Below are 26,447 nucleotides of genomic sequence, written 5' to 3'. Positions count from 1 at the left end.
TTTACTAGTCAGAACACCCTGATCCACATCACACATTTACTAGTCAGGACACCCTGATCCACCTCACATATTTACTAGTCAGGACACCCTGATTCACATCACACATTTACTAGTCAGGACACCCTGATTCACATCACACATTTACTAGTCAGGACACCCTGATCCACATCACACATTTCCTAGTCAGGACACCCTGATCCAAGCCACATATTTACTAGTCAGGACACCTTGATCCACATCACACATATACTAGTCAGGACACCATGATCCACATCACATTTACTAGTCAGTACACCCTGATCCACGTCGCATATTTTCTAGTCAGGACACCCTGATTCACATCACACATTTACTAGTCAGGACACCCTGATCCACATCACACATTTACTAGTCAGGACACCCTGATCCACGTCGCATATTTTCTAGTCAGGACACCCTGATTCACATCACACATTTACTAGTCAGGACACCCTGATTCACATCACAAATTTACTTGTCAGGACACCCTAATTCACTACACATTTCCTTGTCAGGGCACCGTTTCACAACAGTAAAGAAATCATTTTATTATGTTTACAAAATTTATTTTAGTATTATGCAAAATAACTTGCATACAGTACATATTACTTTTCCATAAAAGAAATAAGGGAATGAACTTGAAAATATATGAAATCCAATGCAACATAGATATAAAAATTTGTTCACAAATATCTGTGTTTGTGACATGAAGCTACAAAATGAGCTCTATGATAAACTGGATTTCATAATGATTATGAACTAACATGAATTTACTAATAGATTCAGAAACAGATCACACCAAACTTATATCACAAACTTTCTAGTAAAGCAGAATAAAAATAACACAGCAGCATACATAAAATATTACATTTTGAAAAAAAATAAAACCTAACACAGTACATGTATAAATAAATACACTTACAATGATATAGGAATAAATACACGGACCTACAGCATAGTCTTTAAATACCGTACTTCCTAGCTTGGTAAATATCCAACAGTTTTGCAACATGTAGAACATAGTATGATTATGAACTTTGAATTCTATACAAAATCTCATCAGGAAGAAAGAAAACACTTGTGTGACAGAGATGGTTTATGCATAATTCTGCAGAAAGAACAACAACTGAATAACAACAGAGGAAATGGAAATACAGATTCTGTACAAGTCAATAACACTTACACGTAGCACTATATACAGAACAATATAAATTAAGGTTGATCACAGTCGAGAAGTACACATCATGAGTGACTACCATATACAGAAACCCGCCACAGGTTCGCAATGTGTTGCTACCGAGTTTAAATTTGATCCTTGTGGGTTAATCACAATTGAGAGATACAAACTAAGTATGACAAAAAACAAGATGACAAAAGTACGACAACAATATGCTGCCCATTGAATTCAAGTCTGAACAGCAAGGATTTAGATGGTACAAATATTGAGAGAAATAGTTAGCATTACATGTACATACTTCCTATTCAAGAAAAATTAAAAGAGTCCCGACTAATGTCACAACTTGCTAACATTTCATAAAGTTCTCTCTTGTTTTATCCACATCTAAAAGTCCCTGTATTTGTGTCATCTAATTTCAATAGCTCAAACTGGAAATAAAAAAAAAAGTGTAGTAAATGAAGCTGACACTAACGCATCTATCCTCACTCTTTGTAGTGTGTAAGTCACAAGTCATCTTCAGATTTGTATTCAATTCAAATTTATCCACTGTTTTCTCTCTCCAGCATGGCCAGGATCTTCAATTCTTTGTCCTGTTTCTTCTTGTTTCGAGACTGGTACAGCAACCTACATTTAGTAATGTAGACATTTAGTAAATTAGAGTGCTTAATAGTTACTTTGAAAACAGTAAACTGTATGATATACATTTAGTAAATTAATGTAGAATACTTAGCAACAGTTACTTATTAATAAACAGTAAGAGGGTCATTCAAAATACATGTAGACTTTCGCCATAACTTTTTCCTGAACATCATATTACATCCAAAATTGGTAGACATGATAAAACAATAAATGATTTTAATTATACTGAAGAAAATTCAAATAGGTTTCGATATATATATATATATATATATATAATAAAGAAAAATTAGAACGCCGAAAATAACTCAACCGGTTTCATTTTCAAGAGTTATGACATTATTGCTTAGTTACACATTATAGATTTAACTATGACGTCAAACGTGACGGATTGTATTGACGCTTTAACAAAGATCATTATGACGTCATGATACAATGTTATGCAATAATACATGAGAAAAAAAAGGAAATAAAAACACAGCCGACTTTTGGTCTGTGCAAGATAAAAAATATACAATATGTACAATAATAATGACAACTTTGTTTACATAGCAGTTGACTTCTGACCTATGTGTTAACAATCAAATAAAACAGATTTATAATGCGTGAAAATGTTTATAAATCATATAAAGTTCTGCATTTTATGGAGCGTTTAATGCACGTTTGTATCCTCGAATAAACAACCGGTTGAGTTATTTTCGGCGTTCTAATTTTTCTTTATTATACTATTACTTGTGTGGATATTTACTTATATTTTGGATTATATATATATATATAATTATATATATATATAAAAGGAAATATTTCAAAAATTAAAACTGAAAAATGAGGTCTCGGCACATGGTGAAAATTTGTTATTTTAAAAAAATGCATCATATGTTAATTGTCGAATCTCTCAAAAATGGTGCTAAAACCGAATAAGATTTGTACATTCTAGCAGAAATTATTAAATTTTAAAAGCGAACTTTTGACGTAATATATCAAGAGGTTTAATGGAAATCGATTAAAGGCAGGTAGTAAGTTCTCTTTCGTGAAGGTAAAAAAAACATGACTCCCCTGGGGGGGGGGGGGGGAATCATGGAGTTGCAAATGGCCTTAAAAATTTGTGTCACACTCCGGAAATCTTCAATAGAAACTGTTAAAATGCTGAAAGTGAGTTGTGCTTTTGTGTAAAAATCGCATAGACGCTTTCTCGTGGTAGAGATTCCATATTGGACAATGAAGAAAACAAATCATTTGTGAAGAACTTGTCAAAAGAATAAGTAACTCTATGGACCGTGTCACCAACGCGGAATTAGCGGATACACCACAGAATTAACTTATGCAACCCGTACAGTTGTAAGCAAGCTGGACATGTGGTATAGGGATGTTTTCACCAAGTGGGTAAGGCGCCATAGGCTGTGTGTGTGAAATAGGAGAATATTTTGAGAAACTGTGAAACGCGACGCTATGAGGTTATGTTTTTGATGTAACGATCAAGTTGGGAGTGCCCCATGGTGGAAGAACATACTGCTTTTAAAATTATACATCACTGATATTATTTGATCAAACAGAATGAAACATACTAGGTCAATAAAATAAATGATTTCCAATCCCATAATGTGTTTAATTTTATTTTTCAAAAAACTATATATTCGAGAGAGAAGTTGTCTATGTATTTTTGAATGACCCTCATACCTGTACAATGTACATTCAGTAGTGTAGAGTACTTATAAGTTACTTAAACATTGTACTATATTCAAGATTTCATTTTTGAAATACATGAGGAAATGAACAGCAACACTATATGCCACCGTACTTCGTGAAGTGTGTTTATAGTGCTTCATTAAAAAGTATACTGGCATGAATCATTGCCATGCATTTTACTTTCATTTCTGTGGGAATTCCAAGTACATACTACTCATACAATATTTATCAAGATTCATAATTATGCACACTGTCACATTCAAGAGGTAATGGCTATCATTACAATTTGTAAAGATACTGAATGAGAGAGCATTGGAGAAGTAAATATATCCATGTAAATCATGAGACCAGGTACAGTACAACTTGTTAATCAAGATATTTACAGTGTCTATTTAAAGGTCAAGTGTGGTAAAAATAGATTTGAAAATAAAGTTTATAATTCATTAAAACCCGTTTTGAGAACTTTATTCATGTGTTTGTTTTTTTAAAAAAATCCAGGCAACAGTCTAACTGCGCAAAATACCTATTCAAAAACCGTTGTTTACAGAAACGAATGAAGGAATTAAAGCCCTTTCCTATGACGTCATCTGAGACAATTGTAGTTGTTTACGCATATTAGTCGTATGCCTCTATATTATCGTTTTGATTTCTGTGAGAAATGGCCAGTTTTAGCAACACTGTGGATAGGGACGGTGAAATACCTTAGATACACTTGAGTTTCATTAGGGATTCAACCTTATACGTTTGTGTCTGCACCCATTTCGAAACCACCAGATAGTAATATTCATATAATACATGTATATGCATGTATATGTTCGACAAATATCTCATCGGAATCTCGGCTAGAAATTAATTTCCAGGCCAGTCCATAGAAAATTGGGAATGATATTGGAAAAAAATTGTTCTATCAAAAGATAACCTTTGTATTTTATAAGGAAATAAACTGAAAACTGTAATCTACATGTACATTTTGCGATCGTGTGTTCATGAGCGGATCAGGAGATCTAATTCTAATTAGATTGTGAAAACGAACACTAGAGACCTATATAACATACCTTTAATACCTGGTTATAAAGTGTTTTTAAAACTATATATATTTAATTGAAAAATGTCTTTTCGAGAAAAAAAACTTATTGGGCACAATGATATTTGTACACACCCCCCCCCCTTTATTTTACATCTAGATTATAAGTACAATATCATAAAATGTAAATTAGGCCTATTCGTACACCACTAGTTTCTTCACAGCACACGTCAAATGCGAAATTTAAATATTACTGCACAAAGTTAATGAATTGTTGCATTTTGAGGTTAGAAATTTTGCCTTAAACAATGGACGTCTATCCTTAAATGTAGCACTTTTAAAAAGCACCTTAGGAAAAGGAAAAATTAGAAGCATAATCAACTTGGGGGAAAACATTTGGAAATTGGACTGATATTGACTTCGCAATAAATAAAGTTTTGTAAATATGGGTTTTTAAAATTGAATTAATTTTTTTTACTATATTTTTTTTCTTCAAAATATATATATATTGAAGAAATGAAATGAGGAGTACCGGATTCCCTTTTGAATATGGTCATATATACATGTATGTACTACGAGTACAGTGCTTACGGTAGTTCCGGATCATCTGCGGTACTTCCGAATCACTTTTCTGTATAACATGCCATTAATCAATAATTGTAGGACGAATCTATTTTTTGTTATATAATACATGAAGAATAGAGTAAAGTGATGTTTTCAAGAGAAAATCAAACTTCACATTCAATGATTTCGCTATTTATTTGCGTTGGCAAAAAAGCTCAGCAACGGCAATATTTGTAAGATATTTCATTTAATAAAAGAAATAAAATCAATTTGAACTAGGTAATGTGTGACATTAATTTTATGTGAAAATGCAAGATGATATGCAATAGCAAACCCATTGAATACAATGTTGCATGGAAGCATTCAGTGGTGGATGTAGAGAGGGGGTGGATTGCACCCCCCCCCCCCCCCCTTTTGGATTGAACTTTTTATAATTATTAAAAATATATCCCTCCCCTTGTATTGTAGGATGCCCAGTTTTTTATGTAAACATTATAAAAGCCTATCAATGCAATCGAAAGTTGTCTCAGATGACGTCATAAGCTACAGGCGATAACTCATGTCACAACACAATTATCGATCGCTCAGTTAAAGTTTTACAGCGTCGTGTAATTCACACCAAGTGATTTTCATCAAAATTGCCAAGGAAATTAATCCATAAGTGTACAACAGAGCTTTTTCTGTATAAAACTAAAGTTTCAGGAAAATCACCGTACTTGACCTTTAATGTCATTAAATCAATGTCATGCCTTGTGGAAAATTCTAGTCAGGTTATATCAAATGATGATTAATCAAACTGAGTAATAATGATAATCCTCCAAGATTTTCACTGTGCCTTACAAAGACTTTCACTGTGCCTTACTAAGACTTTCACTGTGCCTTACAAAGACTTTCATTGTGCCTTACAAAGACTTTCACTGTGCCTTACAAAGACTTTCATTGTGCCTTACAAAGACTTTCACTGTGCCTTACAAAGACTTTCACTGTGCCTTACAAAGACTTTCACTGTGCCTTACAATCAGAGATTTTCACTGTGCCTTACAAAGACTTTCACCCTGCCTTACAAAGACTTTCACTGTGCTTTACAATGACTTTCACTGTGCCTTACAGAGACTTTCACTGTGCCTTACAAAGACTTTCACTATGCCTTACAAAGACTTTCACTGTGCCTTACTAAGACTTTCACTGTGCCTTAAAAGGCTTCCACCATGCCTTACAAAGACTTTCACTGTGCCTTACAATCAGAGATTTTCACTGTGCCTTACAAAGACTTTCATTGTGCCTTACAAAGACTTTCACTGTGCCTTACAAAGACTTTCACTGTGCCTTACAAAGACTTTCACCATGCCTTACAAAGACTTTCACTGTGCCTTACAATCAGAGATTTTCACTGTGCCTTACAAAGACTTTCACAGTGCCTTACAAAGACTTTCACTATGCCTTACAAAGACTTTCACTGTGCCTTACACAACTTTCACTGTGCCTTACAGAGACTTTCACCGTGCCTTACAAAGACTTTCACTGTGCCTTACAAAGACTTTCACTGTGCCTTACAGAGACTTCCACTGTGCCTTACAGAGACTTTCACTGTGCCTTACAAAGACTTCCACCATGCCTTACAGTCAGAGACTTTCACTGTGCCTTATAAAGACTTTCATTGTGCCTTATAGTCAGAGACTTTCACTGTGCCTTATAAAGACTTCCACCGTGCCTTACAAAGACTTCCACCATGCCTTACAAAGACTTCCATACTGCTATACTAGACAAGCTGTGGATTGTGCCCTGGTGACATATTGTAGTACAGGGTGCAATGTCTAAACAAAGTTCAATTTTACCTGTGAGAGATGATTCTCTCGATAATCATTTGTGTCGTCAGCTCACATCTGCTATCCAAAACCTTGAACTTGTTTGTCCTTTTAGGTTCCTGGAAAATGAACAAGTGGATGACAAAATTGTTTATATGGTATATTCGGTTTACAAAGTTTCATTTATAACAAGGTGACAAGATTTGCGAGGGCACATGTGGTCTGTAGGATTTAGCTTTATCTGTATGCTAAAGACAAGAATGGTGTGTAACAAATATCAGCCAATGGTGAGCAAGTAATTCCTCAATAAAATGCATTACATGAATCTAACTTGATTCTTCTAGTTTTTGGGATTTCCCCTCCCCCCTTTTGATAATAATTTTTAAAAAATAGATAGAAAACTGTAGATTCTGTATGTCTTTCTTAATGATCAACTACCTTTGTATAAAATCTGAAACATTTTTAAAACAGGACTCACAGCATAGGGATCAGCTCCATCTACATCAGGCATGATGGGAGTTTGTCCGTGGCAGACCAGATCAACCTGTGTAAAGATTCAGTCTATAAATAACCAGATCAACACATGTACAAGAATTCAGTCTATAAATAACCAGATCAACCTGTATAAGTATTCAGTCTATAAATAACTAGATCAACCTGTATAAGTATTCAGTCTATAAATAACCAGATCAACTTGTATAAGTATTCAGTCTATAAATAACCAGATCAACCTGTATAAGTATTCAGTCTATAAATAACCAGATCAACCTGTATAAGTATTCAGTCTATAAATAACCAGGTCAACACATGTACAAGAATTCAGTCTATTAATAACCAGATCAATCTGTATAAGAATTCAGTCTATAAATAACCAGATCAACCTGTATTAAGTATTCAGTCTATAAATAACCAGATCAACACATGTACAAGAATTCAGTCTATTAATAACCAGATCAACCTGTATAAGAATTCAGTCTATAAATAACCAGATCAACCTGTATAAGTATTCAGTCTATAAATAACCAGGTCAACACATGTATAAGAATTCAGTCTATTAATAACCAGATCAACCTGTATAAGAATTCAGTCTATAAATAACCAGATCAACCTGTATAAGTATTCAGTCTATAAATATCTAGATCAACCTGTATTAAGTATTCAGTCTATAAATAACCAGATCAACACATATACAAGAATTCAGTCTATTAATAACCAGATCAACCTGTATAAGAATTCAGTCTATAAATAACCAGATCAACACATGTACAACAATTCAGTCTATAAATAACCAGATCAACCCATATAAGAATTCATTCTATAAATAACTACATCAACCTGTACAAAAATTCAGTCTATAAATAACTAGATCAACCTGTATAAGTATTAAGTCTATGGGAATACATGCAAGTATAAATTCAAATAGTATTTTGGAAATTGCATGATATACATATTTTAAAACATACGAGTCTCCATCTTATTCTTATAAACATTGTAATTGTACACATTGATTCATATGTAGTTAAATTTGTTTTAATATACCTTGATCAATAAAAAAGCTTTAATGGTATCGCTAAAGGGGGTTGGATATAGAGTTATTTAGTACTATTGTGTTATTGCATGACAATGAATTTGATTAAGTTATGATGGGGGGGGGGGGTGTCCTTGATGAAAACTGTGAATTAAGAACTTTTGATTTTGCCCCTTACTCTAGTACATCATAGTTAACATATTGGTACAGCCTACAGAATATCTTGTGTCTTGCATGTATATAATGGTAAAACACACCTTAAAATGGTCCATGAGATCAGCTGTCACTGCATAAGGAGCACCTATCACAACTTCTGAAACATACTGTGTTATAAACATGCATTAAACATTTGGAATTTGCATGGATTATGGATTAGTACAGTGAAACTCTTCAATAGCCTTAAAAAGTTAGTTTCAAGCCCTGCTGGGGGCCATGATTTGAACAAACTTGAATCTGCACTATGTCAGGGAGCTTCCATGTAAATCTCAGTTCTTCTGGCCCAGTGGTTTTTGAGAAGATTTTTAAAGATTTGCCCTACTTATTCCCATGTAAAACTTTGATCCCCTATTGTGGCCCCAACCTACCCCTGGAGGTCATGATTTGAACAAACTTTAATCTGTGTTATGTCTGAAAGCTTTCATGTAAATTTCCGCTCCTCTGGCCCAGTGGTTCTTGAGAAGATTTTTAAATGACCCCACCCTATTTTTTGTATTTTTGTGATTATCTCCCCTTTGAAGCAGACATGGCCCTACATTTGAACAAACTTGAAAGCCCTTCAGCCAAGGATGCTTTGTGCCAAGTTTGTTTGAAATTGACCCAGTGATTCTGGAAAATAAGATGAAAATGTGAAAAGTTTAGACTGACAACAGACACAAATGATCAGAAAAGCTCACTTGAGCCTTTGGCTCAGGTGAGCTAAGAATCTTTTATTCATTTGTAGTGCTGAATAAGTCATAAACTGTGAAATTTAAGGCGTTTTAAATATAAAAAATTAAAGCTACATGAAAGTTTTCTTTAAAGCCAAACACTCATATAAATTCATTCAATAGAAAATCAATTTCAACTAGAACTGTCCTAATGGGACTAATACCCCCCGCAGGGCATATAAGATGATGGGAAATATTTAATGCAAGCACATTGGATATTTTCACATTATCTACAGGGCAATCAATGTGAATGCAGAAGTGTATATTCTACAGTACAGCAGTACATGAAATATTAAAAATATGCTTAATATAAACAATGAATACTATTTGGCACATTTTAGGCTGTATGATTGCAAATCCCTGGTCAACTCTTCTAGTCTTTAGTTTATATTCACTTTGTTAAAGATCATTATGTTATGCCAACTTTACTTTGTCATTGATTTTGTCAGTAAATAAATGACATTAGCTCAAGTATTGGTATTATTGTAATCTTTTCTAAACCAGAAAATGTCCGTAACTTCCATAACTGTTAAAATATTTCAATAAAAATAGAAGATGCACAACTACATTATATACATGTATATAAGATGAGAATAAAGTTTGAATCAAATCTGTTCAACGGTATTAGAATTAAACTCTGGACAAAGTGCGCAACCCCAAAAATGAAAAGAAAATGTGCATAACTTCTATAACTGTTAAAATATTTCAATGAAAATAGGAGATGCACAACTACATAATATATAGAAGATGTGCATAACGTTTGAATGAAATATGTCCAGCGATATTAGAAATAAATTTTGGACAAATTGCGTCTACGGACAAACAGATGGACAAAGTGATTCCAGTATACCCCCCCCCCCCCCAAACTTCGTTTGCGGGGGGTATAATAATGGCTTTGGAAAAAGGATATCACTCATTATCAGTTGTAAATTTTCAATAAACTGACCATCCCTCTAAACCTGTTTAACCAGACATTTTCTGGGGTCTTTCAGCTAGCCAGTATTGAGAAGTTTCACTGTGCATATTTTCTGACATTTTATGGTAGATTCAGTGTTTTAATTAGAGAAGTATTCAAATATTTTTACTTCATTATTCACTATGGGTTTAATTTTGCGGAAAAAGATAAATCGTGAACATAGTCAAATTAAAACCATCGTGATTATTTCCTATAAATCTATAGTATTTCAAGAAATAACTATACTTTACTTCTGCCTGGAAGTAAAAGCACACGTACCCGACAAGCTAGCACACTTAGCGTTCTCTCGTGGAGGTTCATAATCGGGTAGTTGGATCCTTTGTAACGGTTCACAGCCTAATAAGAAACAAAATAATTACTAGTACATGCACTAGAAACAACTAGTCATGAAAGGCCAGTTTCCCTCAAAGTTGGCCATTAAGGTGAAAAGAGTTAAAGGGGAAAAAGGACCACAAAAACACAAGTCTTTCATCCATACTTTTCTGCTGGGCGACCCCTTTCTCATTGGCACCCTCACAAGTCTTTTATTCATACTTTTCTGCAAGACGAACCCTTTTTCATTGGCACCCTCACAAGTCTTTCATCCATACTTTTCTGCTGGGCAACCCCTTTCTCATTGGCATCCTCACAAGTCTTGCTTTTCTGCAGGACGAACCTTTTCTCATTGGCACCCTCACAAGTCTTACTTTTCTGCAGGACGAAACCTTTCTCATTGGCACCCTCACAAGTTTTTCATTCATAATTTTATGCTGGGCAAACCCTTTGCTTTCTCACTGGCACCCTCACAAGTCTTTCATTCATACTTTTCTGTAGGGCGAACCCTTTCTCACTGGCACCCTCACAAGTCTACTTTTTCTGCTGTGTGAACCCTTCCAGATTTTGGTGAATGAGTTGATTTATGTTACCTGAAAATTGCCAAACTTTGTTTTTATCATCCCCTTCTTTTCTTTTTTTCTGGAACCCTTTCACCTTGACTTAAATATGTTCATAGAGTATGAACTCTATTTTGTTTCGTTCGAATTCTCTGACCAATGTGAAAGTTTTGGATTGACATAAAGACAATCAATCAAGGACCTGTATTCTTTGTTGACACTGCACAGCTGTATATCTTAGGCTTCATATGACATTGTTAATACTCAACGGATCAGTGTGTAGTCCCACAAGATATTGTTAATACTTACCGGATCAGTGTGTCCCACGATTTGACATTATTAAAACTTACCGGATCAGTGTGTAGTCCCACTATAACGAAGTCCCCCTGCTCTTTTGCTTTCTCTAGGAAATCTAAATGTCCTATATGTAAACACTGTGTTAAGGACAACATATTTTGTCATAGACTGCAAATAATCAATTTGAATATTTTTAAAAATGCAAAATTGTCTTTCATAAACTTGAGGGGGTATTCAATGGACACATCCTTATTTTAATATTCATCATACCATAACTTTACTCATCTTATCAAATTTGCAAGAAACTCATTTGCTGTGGAAAGTAAATTACTTTGTTTAACCATAATACTCTGTGCATGTTTTAATTGTATATATTACTTAAAAGTATTGGTCATCTTTATCGGATAGTTGTTCTACTCATTAATGAGTGGTGCCAAGCACTTTATAAACATAACAAACACTTCTACCGACCATGGGTTATCATAATCAAACTTATCTTCACAGCAGTGGCAGATCTTAGGTTGAAGGAACTTCAGAATATGGTAAACTTGAGAAATGAAAAGGATATGGAAAAGATCAAATGCTCCCGCGACATAAACGATTCGATCCCCTGGTTTCGGTTCTTTTCCTGAAGAAAATTGGATAATTTTATTGGACGTTGGCAGAAACTGCGACACCCCAGTCCAGGGGCTAGAGGCTGTGTTACCCTGGGGAAATATGAAAATCAATTAATACTGGTAATCTAATATACATCAGGTTTCTCTCTTCAACATTAAGATGAAAGAAAAGCTTTGTATTGAACTTATATCCAAAGTATTCTACATTCTCAACCCCCATACATACAGGAGTTTAAGCTAAGATCAGCATGAAGGATGTCATTTAGAAATGACTCAGAAATGTTAGTATTTATTGACAAAATTGTGATTTCATAAAATTTTGAGTTGGCCAAACATGAGGGTTTTTTTTTTTTTTTTTTTTTTAGATTCCAGTTACAAAATTTTCAGTGCAGAAATTTTGAAAGTTTCAAATTGAATACATTGCAATTCAGAGTCAATTGCAGTCATCTCTGTACTGTGTAAAGATAAGGACAACAGAAGATGGACAAGTTTTGAATAGAAAAGCTTGAACCTTCAGCTCGGGTCAGCTTAACTGATTAATGTCAATTTGAAAGAAGTTGATTGAGCAATTAAAAGTAAATCAGTAAGCTATCAAAGTAAATCAGTATTAAGCTATCAAAGTAAAATTTCTCAATTTTTGTTCCTGAATCTTTTTTTTTACATTTCAAAAATAGTCAACCACAAATCAAAACTGAACTTCTTTTAATTAAAATAATTTATATACACCTTGCATCCAGATATGGATATATGTGTATCATATAGAAATTATATTTCATTTGACAAGTATTTATAAATGTACTAAATACAGTAATAGAATCTTTAGTTAACTACTTCTAATTAGGTACAAGTTTTATGAAGATTATGTGAACTAGTGTAGTATATTTACAGTCTGAACAAGAGGCCCATGGGCCAAATTGCTCACCTGATTATTTCGCTGACTACAGAGAAAAGCAGAAATCTATTTAATATTGAAAAGTACACTAGATATATGATAACTATTTTCATCTTTGAATATGCATTTTAAGAAGAAAATTAAAAAAAATGTATAATCTTCATCAATGGGATCTCATTACTCCCCACATTATTAGACAAAAATGAATAGTCCTAATCAGAATTGACCCCAAGGGTTGTTTTTGTAGTAGATGGTTTGAGGATGGGGATCTGAACATTTTAAAGAAAACCTAATGAAAGGACAGACTTAGGAACTGTTCATATGCAGCAGTCACTTTAGGCTGGGGACACGGACTGTGTTCAAGATATTCAACAACAAATGATGACCCTATCCCCAGGGTCATTGATTTCAACAAGATCTGCACTACCTGAGGATGCTTGACTAATAGCATGACTAATCATGGACTAGCTCAGAAGAACTTTGATCCCATATTTTGACTTCACCCTACCCCCAGGGGCCACAAATTGAACAAAATTGAATCTGTACTACCTGGGGATGGCTGCATATTGATATGACTAATCGTGATCCCGTTTCTCTAGAGAAAAAGATATCAATTTTACCCCCATGTATTCCCAAATTTGTTACCCTATTGTGGTCCCACCTTAATCCCAATAACCATGATTTGAATGAAATTGAATCTAAATTACATGAGGATGCTTGCATATTGACATAACTAATCAAAAGATTCCTAAATATCCCCATGTAAAATTTTAATCCCCTATTGTAGCCACACCCTACCTCTGTGGGCCATGGATTGGACAAACTTGAATCTTCATGATATCAGGAAGCTTTCAAGTAAGTTTCATATTTTCTAGCCCAATGATTCTTGAAAAAATTCATAAACAACCCCATCCTATTTTTTTGCTTTTTCTCAAACATCTTCCCTTGAAAGAGGAATAGCCCTTCATTTGAACAAATACTTGAATCCCCTTCACCCATAGATACTCAGTGTCAAGTTTGGTTGAAATTGGCCCTCACTGTGATTCTGGATAAAAACAGGAAATTGTGATAAGTTCACGACAACAATGACGACGACAGACGACTGACAAATTCTACCAGTAACGCTCACTGAAGCCTACGGCTGAGGTAAGCTACACATTAAAATAAACAATTACAAAATTTACACAAGTAACTTGCAATTAGGGACAACATTACAAATTGAATGAAAATTGCTTATTGGTTGAATGCAGTCATAAGTTCTTCCCATGATTTTTCCACTTCACCACATACATGTTAAATTATACGCATAACAATAAACAAAAAAGCAAATCTATATCACTACTGTGCTATATCACAACATACCTATACCAAGTAAAATTTATATCGAACAGGAAGTTTTGTTTATCTTTTTAATCAACATACCCTACAACCTACATGATTGCCATAAAATTCACAACAGATTGACATGTACATGTTATGTGTTTCAAATAAATACTATTCTATAAAATGAAAACAAGAATACACTATATGGAATTTCTTCGGATAGTGTGATTAAGTGCACAAAAATGTCATAAAATGCAGTGGAGAGATTTCATAAGCTTAAAATGAGACGTGTATGTCCAAGGCCAAATAAAATTGAAATTATGGTTCCCAGGCCCGTGTGAATCTGTTTCAGGTGCCGCATTGCCAATTCTATCAATTTTTCAATAAAATAAAAAGTTGGTAATGTTTTATGTATCTAGGGGATAAAAATCCGCATTCATTCTGAATTTTACAATTTGCATTCGGAATTCTCTTGCATCTTTGTAACTTCCGAATCACAGCCTCTTGGGTTCATGAGTAAAGGTTATATACAACTTCTTACCCCAATTCATAAGTAAAGGTTATATACAACTTCTTACCCCAATTCATAAGTAAAGGTTATATACAACTTCTTACCCCAATTCATAAGGTAAAGTGACTGAAAATTGTAAAACCTCTGCAGAAGTATCACAGCCATTTTAGACCGGTGCCACTAATTACCCATTTATTCATTATTCCAAATCGCCAAGGCCCAATGTGGTTTGGATACAAGTAGACATATCAAGAGCCATGTATCTTTATAAGACTTGTTATGAGCATAATTTGTGTACTATATTGAATTAACATTTACCAAAATTAATTTTTGAGCCTCTAAATTGTCTTAAGTCATTCACTTTCTTGGGCATTTAGTGCCACCAGTCAAAAATGGCTGTCAAAAGTGAAAGTACAGATGGCTTTACAATTTTCAGTCACTTTTAAGTTGGAGCTACGAAACTCATTTTACAAATTTGGGAAAGAAATTTGACTTAAATATGATATCTAATGTTGCACATTCTAAGTAATTGGTTGTTGCAATGAACAAACATTCTCTTTAGTGGTACAATGCCAGGACCCAGCTAAAATTCAATTGCAATAATTTTCTCTGAAATCGTTTCTGCATATCATGGGAAGTAAACGGAATTTTGGGATGAACTTTGGTAGTAATGTAGATTCTTTATGTTTAAATTATCTAGAATACAGAGTAGAAGTTTACATCATTTCGTTTATTGTTTTTCTCCTTGGCAAACTTGGGTACCCTATATACATGTAATTAAAGCTCTGCAGTCTCTAGTTCAGATAACCAAGTCATAAATTCTGTTGTTAATGATCAAGATAAAGGCAAATTTATTGTGTTATAGAAATTTTACATTTAATTTTTTTTTTTTCCAAACAAGTTCGGGATTTAAAGAAATGCCTCCCACATCTATTTTATTGCTAATAAAAATAAAAATTAAAAAGCCTCCCTCCCTCATCTGTTTTTTTTTTTTTTTTCTTCTTTTTTTGAAAATTGGCCCAAGAACCAGAGAATTAATTTTATGTGGCCCAAGTATAATGGCTAGATAGATTATGCATAGCAGATGGTTTTACTTATCACTTGGGACAAGGTATTTTAGTTAAAATATACATGTATATCAGGATTTGACATTGAAGTTTTTTAGCGTTAGACAAGTCCGGCTACTTTAAATGATTTTTACTAGACTTGATCTTACATCCACTAGCCCTGACCAATTTTCCAGAAAAAAATCTATGGTTTCTCCAAAGATAATTATTTGACAAATATTTTTTTCTCGCCTACTCTCTATCCAAAATGAGTTTTAATAACTTCCAATTTAGCTACAGAAGGGTGCAATTAATGCAGTTTTCTACATGAAGTTTCAAAATTGTGTTGAATCAACTGGTTTACAAGAGGCTCATGGACCTTCACAGCCACCTGAGTACAACACGTAACAAAGGGCTAATTACAAGTGTTGCATGTTAATGCATAATAATAGGACAGCTACTACGAAATTGATAGTTTTCCCTACCCTACCATTAAAGAAATAGTCGTGGAGTTTCGGAAAAAAAGTTGAAAAATTATAAAAGTCAGGGCTCGAAATTAGCGAGAAATACTCGCAAAATGCAAGTACATTTGAAAAATAGCGAGTAAAAACAGTGGACACTCGAAAATCTTAGCGAGTGGTGATTTATAAACTATGATCGTATCGTATCCGTTTTATACGGTGATGCGCTTTTCGCTTTTCTTAAACTTGCACTCTGAATCATACAAACGCTTACATGAATGACCGATTTCAAGAACCGTTTCTATCCGGATTTTTCTTGTACAATCTTTTAAGAAACTCTGAGTCAGACAAATGCTTTAGATATCGGACATCGCATTATGATGAAAAATATAGACATGTGCCACTAGTCCTGTTCACCTATAGGGGTGATTAAATTGAATTCCAAGTATGAGGCTTTTGTTATTCATTTATCGAAAACAAATCTGATTCTGTTTTACCAAGTCTTCAGTTTAATCAGAATGTCCTATCTACATTTTGAGGTCAGGTTTTAGTGATGGCACGAGTGCACTGCTCACCGCGTAGACAATATCGTGCTGCTTATAAAACCATGAGTTCCGGATTCGCTTTGAAAAATCACTAGTGACAGCCCTGGTGTGGCATGAAATTAGAAGACTGGTTCTAGACCTGCGGTAAACAGGTTGTGGGTTTGAGGTGCGATAAGCAAGAGACCTAAACATTACACCATATGACTTACGTAACTTAGTGTCTTGTCAAAACGATGCCTGTTGACCCACTATATTCAGTAATGAATAATGATGGGGAAAATCATTGATTTAAAAAAAAAAACATATGAAAAAAGAGCACTGTTTCATTATTTTTATTTTAGCTTGTAGGTTTTCATTTTAGCCTGTGGATTTTTTACCCACAGGCTAAAATTAGCCTGTGGTAGAAAAAGTTAATTTCGACCCCTGAAAGTTAATGACAACTGATGACAGACGGACACAAATTGCAATAGGTTACCTAGGTGATTCAGGTGGTCTAATAAGATAGCGTTTAAATCATTGATATAGATATGTGCACTGTTACTGTTTCTTGCTGAGGAATGTATATACATGTATATATACAGTATTAATGTGACTACATTGGTTCCGTAATTTCAAGTAAAAGTCATTACATAACTGTACCGTTACCTACAAGAAAATTTTCAAAGGAAAACATAATATTAAAAATGATTCACTCTGACAAAATCTATAAAAGAGGCTTTACTTGAAAAAAGGTATGATCTTTGATGAGTGTACTTTAATTGCTTGCTAATCATCACATATCACATTTACCTACACGTACAACACAACAGACATTCAGTATTAAACCACCCCATCCACCAAAGAAATTTACCCCCCCCCCCTCCACCAAGGAAATTTACCCTCCTCCCTTCCACCAGGGAAATTTACCCCCTTCCCCCAACTTGTCTCCCTACATCACATGTTGCCTGTCACAACATACATTGTAAATGTCAACACTCATATTTTATACATCATTTTGCTAATAAACAACGTAAAGACAAACCGAGTCATCCTGCTCAAAAATAGTCAGTCATACACTACAGTTAGTCACAGCTTATAGTCCATAGTCAATCACAAGATTTTAGTCAGTAACAAAAATATAGTCAGTAGTCATGACACATCATAGTCAGTCACACAGATTTAGTCAGTCACAGATTTTTAGTCAGTCACATAGATTTAGTCAGTCACACAGATTTAGACAGTCAAACAGATTTAGACAGTCAAACAGATTTAGTCAGTCACACAGATTTAGTCAGTCACACAGATTTAGACAGTCACACAGATTTAGTCAGTCACACAGATTTAGTCAGTCACACAGATTTAGAAAAAAACATCACCTCTACATAGGATAACGAATTATTTTTTATCAATGAGAAGTTGTATAAATCTGTGACATAATGACCTTTCTGTACTTACAGATCCAATGTCTCCTGCCTGGGTTTTATCTACAGACTTTTCTTCATCTCGCTCATGATGAGATTTCGTCACCAACAACATCCTAAATATTCAATGCATACACTAAACTAAATGAGGCAATATGTCATCCAATTCCTGCAACACTTGATATCAAAAAGATAAAGAAAATGACCTTGATACATGTATGCACATGCACACCTGAAAATTTTCGCAGGAGTGGAAGTGGGAATCCAAAATATAGTGGATTTTTCTGTGCTGTATATCAAATATTTCTTCACTTAGAGCATTTATGTTTATTTAAGAGTTCACTGCAATCTTTATACTACAAACACAGCCTTGTGCTGAACATTTATCACTGAAGAACATGCACTGTTCCATCTCTAGTCCAGTATTGCCGTCAAGCATCATCTATAAAACCACAGTTACACAATTAGTCAGGTAACTTAGAAAATATTCTACTTCAACCCCTGTGACCTTGATCTTATTTAGATAACCTTAAATGACCTTGATTATTGTGAAACATCCTCTGATGTAGTGAAGCTAGTATTTACATTTACATGTAGATCCATAAACACAGATCATTCAAAATTGTTTCAATTAAAAACTCCTATCCTTACATCATAAAATTACAGACCCTAAAATTTGTTAAATCCCTCTGACCTTGACCATTTCAAAATGACCTTGGTATAGATGATAACAAATTCCTTGATTATAGCCACTGTTTGTGCTATGTATGAACCTATAATATACCTCCGTAACAAGAGAGATTGAGAGGAATGAACAGACGGACGGACATGGTGTTCTCTATAAAATATAAAGTCACTTCCACACTCATTACAGAAATAATTGTACCTTCCTACGAGGTCTGTTGTAGACACACCTGCTGTTCTTTTGCACTCTCTGAAAAACAGCGAATAAATTTCTCGTAAAAGTTGACATATGTCTATGACATTCAAGTTTCTTTTCCCCAACAAATTCCCGGGAATGTGAGCCATCAATAGTCCACATCCCCCTAAATCTAATTTTTCTTTCAATGTCAGAACTTTACTTCATTATAACAGTTACTTTCTTTCATCAAACTAGAATACTTCTTTACTTCTAAAGCTATAATACTCCTGTATCAAATTTCAACACTCATTGAAAGTCATTGCTTAATGCTTACTAACCAATCTAATTAAAATTAGATCTTTGATCCGCTCATGCAATTGCTACACAAAGCGATTGCATGAGCGGATCAAAGATCTTTGTGTAGCGATTGCATGAGCGGATCAAAGATCTAATTTTAATTAGATTGCTTACTAACCACATTCATATAAAATTATTTTTTTTAACATTTTGGAATAAAAAAGGAGATACTTGTATTTGTCTGCTGCCTTGACCAGGTGGTACGTGTCTGTTCCATCGGCAGTCACCGTAATGTCATCTGTAAGGGCATTCAATTGTAAGAGTTATCTCCCTTAACAACTCCTGATCTAGCTACTGGACCCAGTTGCACGAAGATGAGATAAGTTTAACTGACAGTTTAAAATGCTATAAAAATGTAAGACCTAATGGGAAGATAACTGTTAAAGTTAACAAGCTACCATGCAACTGGGTCCAGAACACCGGGAATACAAATTTCTGGCAGTAATCTGCCCAATAGTTACAATTTCAGTGTAACTGTGTTTTCCCCCTATTTAAAATGCCTAGTGGATATACCCTTTGGTAGTCAAAATGTATTACCAGCCAAAGATTATTGAGTTTAAATCCTATTTCAAACTTTTAAACGTCTTTCATCTTCTACATTACAAAATCTGCATTTTCTAAGTTTTTTTCCCTCCAAACCCAACATGGATACCCAATCTGATTACAATCCAATCTTTGATCAGCTATGTTATAACGGAGCGGATCAAAGATCGGATTTTAATCAGATTGCATGGATACCCTATCTTTAATATGGTTGCATCATTTCATTATTGATTGAGTAACATTATCAGTTGTTTATCAGGCATCCTGAACATAAATCAAAGTTTTGTTATAAACATTTAACATACCTCCATGAACACAGAAATCACAGTTGTATTTGTCCAAAGTTTCTAATGTGGTGACATATGGTGCATCCTCTACCACCTGTTTAAAAAAAATATAATCAAATATAACAACTCACATCCTCTACCCCCTCTTAAAGACAAATATAACTAAATATCAGCATCTGGTCAGCTTTAATACACGTATATCTAATACATGTAGTGATAATCATAGCAAAGCTAGCCTAAAAAATGTAATCTGTCAACTGGGCAAAGTTCTTAACCACAAGAATTTAGAATTTAGTTGTCTTAAGTTTATTTTGTATCTAGTGTGCTTAATAACAAGTTTATACCATGTAGTGTTTAGTACATACATGTACATAACTTCCTGTAAAGTGTAAATATAACTGTTTGACCAAATCATGAGAAACCAATGTTGAAAACAAGATTTTCTCTACATAAAAACAAATGCACAAAATAATACAATTATACCAGATGTTTATGAAAGACAAGAATTTGAAATAAATAAGATGAAAGGGAAGGAAATGTTATTTTTGAACCACTTTGTTATGAATTAGATATGATACAAATCATTATAGCAAGTTTAATTTTACATGGACATCAATCACCATTGTCTCCAATGAATGCTGGCTATCAATTTTTTAAATCCCCATTTACGACAACTGATGCTCTTATCTGCATTTCATCGACATTTAATCTTAGAAGGAAAAATGTCCCGACACCAAAAAAAAAAAAAATCAAAAAATCAATGTCTATTTAATCCCTACAATTGTGTTACCTCATCCACCCACTTGATTGCGCGCACCATCTTGTATCGTTCTTTTTCATTGTAGACAGGCGGGCCTTTGTGTTTGGAGATCTCCTCTGTAAATTCAGACATCAACAATCAATAATCATGTATTGAAAAATGCAATTAAAGCCCTACATTAATATGTAATCACAATTACAAAAATACACTTAAGTTAGAGACAACTGTACCTATACCACAGTACCCCATTAATTAGAAATTTCACATTTTTAGAGAATAAAAAAAAATATGAAAGTCCAAAATAAAATGAGGAACAACAGACTGATTAGAAAAACTTGAAGTTCCATTTCAATTTTTGACACAGGTGTGATCTAATACTGCATATTCAGCAATCACTAGGTTTGTTCTTTCATTTATATAACATGTATTTTTACTCAAATTACTGAAGTAAAGTCGAAAATATCACAGTTCCTAATTCAAAGAAATTTTGACAAAATGGATATAGCGTAATGATTGTGTTCTCTGTGATGTCATCAGCCAGTTCCACAGATATCACATAATCTTACAACATCGTGATCCACATGGATTCACATGATAATCTATAAAGACGTGTTTGTGCGTACAGATGTATCATATCATTACAGAATGCAGTTTAAATGAAAGGACAATATATGATAAAAACTTTTCATGCCACCCACATAAAATTAACTCAAAATTCTAGAACTTTAAAGCTGTATGACCCGATGTTCATGTATTATTTTTGTACATAATTACTTTAAAGCAGATTAATTACTTTATAAAGTTATTAACTTTCCCTTAATTACATGCTTGAAAACATCTGCATGCAAAAGAAAACAATGCGAATATTATTTAGAAAGTAAATATAGTGGCTACATATATAAATCATCCCATAATAGACGTCTATAAATAGACCCACGCGCGTCAGGGGAATCGCAACATGATGTATTAACTCATACGCAAATGTCTAGTTTTAAGGCTGAAAGAGCGTAAAACAACGAATTACTATGAGGTATTCGATATTTTTATTTCTATTAAACTTATGGTACGGTACTGCTATAACAAAATACACAGTTTTACACAGATAAGAACACCGATGATCTGAAAGTTTGAACTGGTCACGTGACTGTCACTTGAAATGGCAGAGTGGCGCGGTTATTTGTAAACATCGATTTAAAATCAAATTATTTGGGTTAAAACAGGTGAAATAATTTATGATATGTCGTACAGTCTCATAACTACATACGTGTGATGATTTAATGGCGTTTTTACGAGATGGAAAAAAATATTGTAATTCGGACCATGCAGCTTTAAGAAAGATTAGATTTTATTTTACATCTTGAAGCAGATCATGTCCCATAACATTTCACATAATTTGGGGCTAAAGTTCATCTTAATGTGGAGTCCCTGTCTGACAGCAAAAAAGATGCCAATTCAATTCTTAATTTTAATAGAATTTACTTAAACTGCTAATTTTTCGTGAATTTTTTATTTCCAGAAAATAGAGCACAGCTTTGGAAGGTCAAACAAATTTTTCTATAACTAGATAAAGATATGGTATTAAAACTTTATCCCAGCTGGTCTGCATGAGAAACTGCATAAAAATAGTCACTGTATCACAACACAGAAACTGGTAGAAGACTAAATCTTTCTTACATCAAAACTTCAACTTTAGGTCAATTTGACTGAATTGAGAATAAAAACGGAGTTGCATAAGGACTCTTGAACAATTCCTTTGATTTTCAAATGAAAGCGCAATTTTTGATTTATGTTGGCCAATAAAGCTTTTATCATATATAGTTCTTTGGAAGTTGAACAAACCATCTGAATGAACTCCCACTATCAGATAGTCTCCCATCTGTTTGGCCTATAAAAATAATAAAACAACACTGATTGATTTAAACACTGTAAGTTAATAGCAACTGAAGTTAAACCACAAATTCAATGTGAAAAGTTAATCAAAAAATCATTTAAAATATCAGAGCGACTGAGCCTATCACCATCTCCTATCACAGTAAGCATTGTATAATCCCCTCTGCCTTTTACCTTTAGATTTGTCCTAATCAGATTAACACAGTATCATGTGTTACTTTTGTCTGTCTCGCAGTCTGTCTGGTGTGTTTGTATTGTAATATCTAAAACACACTTATGTCTTGTGTGTCAGTTTTATGATATGTATTACATTTATGTCTGTATGTCTTGTCGACTGGTCACATCCGCCATAAGTCCCACATCTTGATTAGGAAAATGGAGTTATCCGTAGTCAAAATCAGTGTGCCAAGAACGGCTTAAAAATCAACATGAAAATACATCAGACAGCATTTGACACAATGATAGGTTGTATTGGCAAACTAGATTGTTTTAATTGTTTCATACCAATGAAGACCTTTATTTACACACTGATTTTGACTACAGATTACTCCATTTACACAATCAAAACATTGGCTCATGGTGGGTGTGACCAGTCGACAGGGAATGTTTACTCCTCCTACGCACCTTATCCCACCTCTGTTATGTACAGCGGTCCATGTTTGCCCTACTCTTAATTCTGGATTCTTTATAGGAGTTATGAGATTGATCACTGTTCGTTATCTTCACCTTTATAGGAGTTATGAGATTGATCACTGTTCGTTATCTTCACCTTTATAGGAGTTATGAGATTGATCACTGTTCGTTATCTTCACCTTTATAGGAGTTATGAGATTGATCACTGTTTGTTATCTTCACCTTTATAGGAGTTATGAGATTGATCACTGTTCGTTATCTTCACCTTTATAGGAGTTATGAGATTGATCACTGTTTGTTATCTTCACCTTTGTAGGAGTTATGAGATTGATCACTGTTTGTTATCTTCACCTTTGTAGGAGTTGAGATTGATCACTGTTTGTTATCTTCACCTTTTCATCTGTCTGTTGTGTATGTCTGTATTATGATATCTGATGTAGTAGTACTTTTCATGCAAATTTAGTAGACCCTTATATGTTTAAATGTTACATTACATATATACTAAAGAGCTCCCATCAGATGGGTCCTCATGATATGAACTAATTAGTACAAATGCCAACGTATTTGACTATATTAGAACAAATGTCAATGTATTTAATGACTAATTTAGTACAAATTTCAAAGTATTTAACCACCACCCATACAGAACTTTCGTAAGGTGGTAAATTATCTTACCTGTCGAATGGCATTGGCATGGCCAAAGTGAACCATATCAAAACTGAAAATCGACATTGATAGTAATTCATTAAAAAAATTAGCAGGTAGTAGGAATATTACAGAAATTGTGTGGATTTACTGAAATGGCTGCCATTAAATAACCAACACAAACACAGTTTACTGAATTTTGCAGGAAACAGGATATCATGATTAACGTTTCTATACCATTTCCGATGACAGAATAAAATTCCTTCCAAAACTAAGAACAATAACTCTTCAGCCTTGTTCTTACTTTAACTTGTTATCTCATTTGCACACACACAAAGCCTGTGTTTGTTTCACTTTGCACATTTTCAATAAAAAAATCTTTTATGCAGTTTCTGCAAAAGTACTGACATGTTAATTAAAGAGAACATAATTATCTATAAATAAAAACAACCCATTAAATCCTACAGAGGTTATTCAACCCTAAACAGTTAACTACTGATTGACATACAATCTATTGAATGATGAAATCTTAGCAGTATCTAAAATCATCGAAAACTATATCAAATCAAAATTGAATTAAATACACAACAAATAAAACTGCCGCCTCCATTGCCAATACTCCACAAAATTACCCTCAAACACCGCTTGGCTTTCTAATTCAATTTCATTACACAAACATTGGCAAGTTTCACGTCTCAGCAGCCAAGGCAAAAATGCAAATGGCGGTGTGTTTAGCCATTCCACTTAGCAATGGCAAGGGGAATAACTGCTCATGCACAGTCACTTGCTGTTGGGGACCGGTATACTAGAAACTTTGTGAATTTTATTCCCTATCCGTTTTTAAAACTATATCCTACAATATATTCATTTTTGTCTCAGCTTGAATTGATGACAAGTTATAGATAATGATGGCCATCTTCCTATACTGTTTCTGTGAGTTAATGGTCTTTAGAGTCTCTCCAAAACAAAACAAAACAAAACAAATGTTAAAATACACACATGCATCAACAATAGACTAAGCAAAAACAAGAAATCTAAATCCAACTGAACATCACCTGTCACTTATACTGGAAGACTTGTGTACCAAAATATTTTAAATCAGGTGCTCAAACGTGGTGATCATGAAACATCTTATGTACCAAGTGCCGAAATATCCTGGTGCCCAAATGTCGTCATACATAAATGTTTTTGACTTTTGAGACTACCCCCTAAGGTTCTGTCATGCCCAAACATCGATATATCAACACAGTGAACAGTAAACTTTATCAAAATCAGCGCTGAAATCCTTAACTTATCAGATAGGCATATGACAAAATCTGCAAATGTAACAGTTTTTCCAAACAATCGAATATCGTGTCACGGTCTGTGTTTACAAATCTTAACCGTCTCTACCGGCGATCTGCCAGGCCCATGATACCCTTCCTTCTGCGGTGCAAACCGATGATTGCTATGCTCATCCCTTAAGTTCTATTTTTTTAACAGAAAGATCCTCTTTGTAACTCACCAGCCATCCACCCACACTCGAACTTGCTTCTGCTTCTTGTCGCTTGCCATGTCAGATGAACTTTGAACATCCGATACACGCTTCGTAGCCATATTGATTGGTTCTCTTTATCAGGCGATTATTTTTTAGAACCAGTTTAACGTAGAGCAAAACCATTCAGAATAGAAAGTTATATTCCGAATTGTCTGATTAAAATATTTGTTTGTTTGCTTGTTTGTTTGTTTTACGTCCCTTTGAGAATTTTTCACTCATACCGAGATGACCAGGAGCTTGTTCGAAAGTTCATTGAGCTCATTTTCGTAGCTGGAAAGTTACCGAAAAGCTTTTTTTTTTTCAGCTACGAAAATCAGCTAAACGGTGCAAAGAAACATGGATTTTTATCAAGATCAGAGAGCTATTTAAACCGAAAGTGTATTTGATCAATTTTCCAATGAAAATATATGAAAGGTGAAGATAACGAACAGTCATCAATCTCATAACTCCTATTTTTATAAGCAATACAAAATAGAGAGTTGGACATACACGTACGGACCCGGGGCCCGGATACACCAGAGGTGAGATCAGGTGCCTAGAAGGATTAAGCATCCCCTGTTAACCAGTCACACTTGTCGTGAGCCCTGTATCTTGATCAGTTAAACGGAGCTATCCCAAGGGTGGATCCA

General features: G+C 34.1%; 1 protein-coding gene across 1 annotated transcript; it reads right to left on the bottom strand.

Annotated features, from left to right (window-relative positions):
* Positions 1 to 562: 562 nt before the first annotated feature.
* On the bottom strand, positions 563 to 25,923 carry LOC125668130 (ethanolamine-phosphate cytidylyltransferase-like). Its single transcript, XM_056161143.1, has 15 exons — positions 25,786 to 25,923; positions 24,312 to 24,354; positions 22,953 to 22,998; positions 21,144 to 21,229; positions 20,372 to 20,447; positions 19,695 to 19,761; positions 19,191 to 19,238; positions 18,339 to 18,420; positions 12,079 to 12,216; positions 11,563 to 11,640; positions 10,599 to 10,676; positions 8,696 to 8,761; positions 7,389 to 7,454; positions 6,941 to 7,029; positions 563 to 1,819 (listed from the first exon to the last, which is right to left on the bottom strand). The coding sequence occupies exons 1-15, from the start codon at positions 25,875 to 25,877 to the stop codon at positions 1,735 to 1,737; spliced, it is 1,140 nt and encodes a 379-aa protein (XP_056017118.1). The 5' UTR covers positions 25,878 to 25,923; the 3' UTR covers positions 563 to 1,734.
* Between the last annotated feature and the right edge of the window lie 524 nt (positions 25,924 to 26,447).

This window comes from Ostrea edulis, chromosome 4 (genome assembly GCF_947568905.1).
Source record: "Ostrea edulis chromosome 4, xbOstEdul1.1, whole genome shotgun sequence".
NCBI lineage: Eukaryota > Metazoa > Mollusca > Bivalvia > Ostreida > Ostreidae > Ostrea > Ostrea edulis.
Note: the sequence above shows the minus strand (reverse complement) of the source record. Positions and strands in the feature narration are given on the sequence as shown.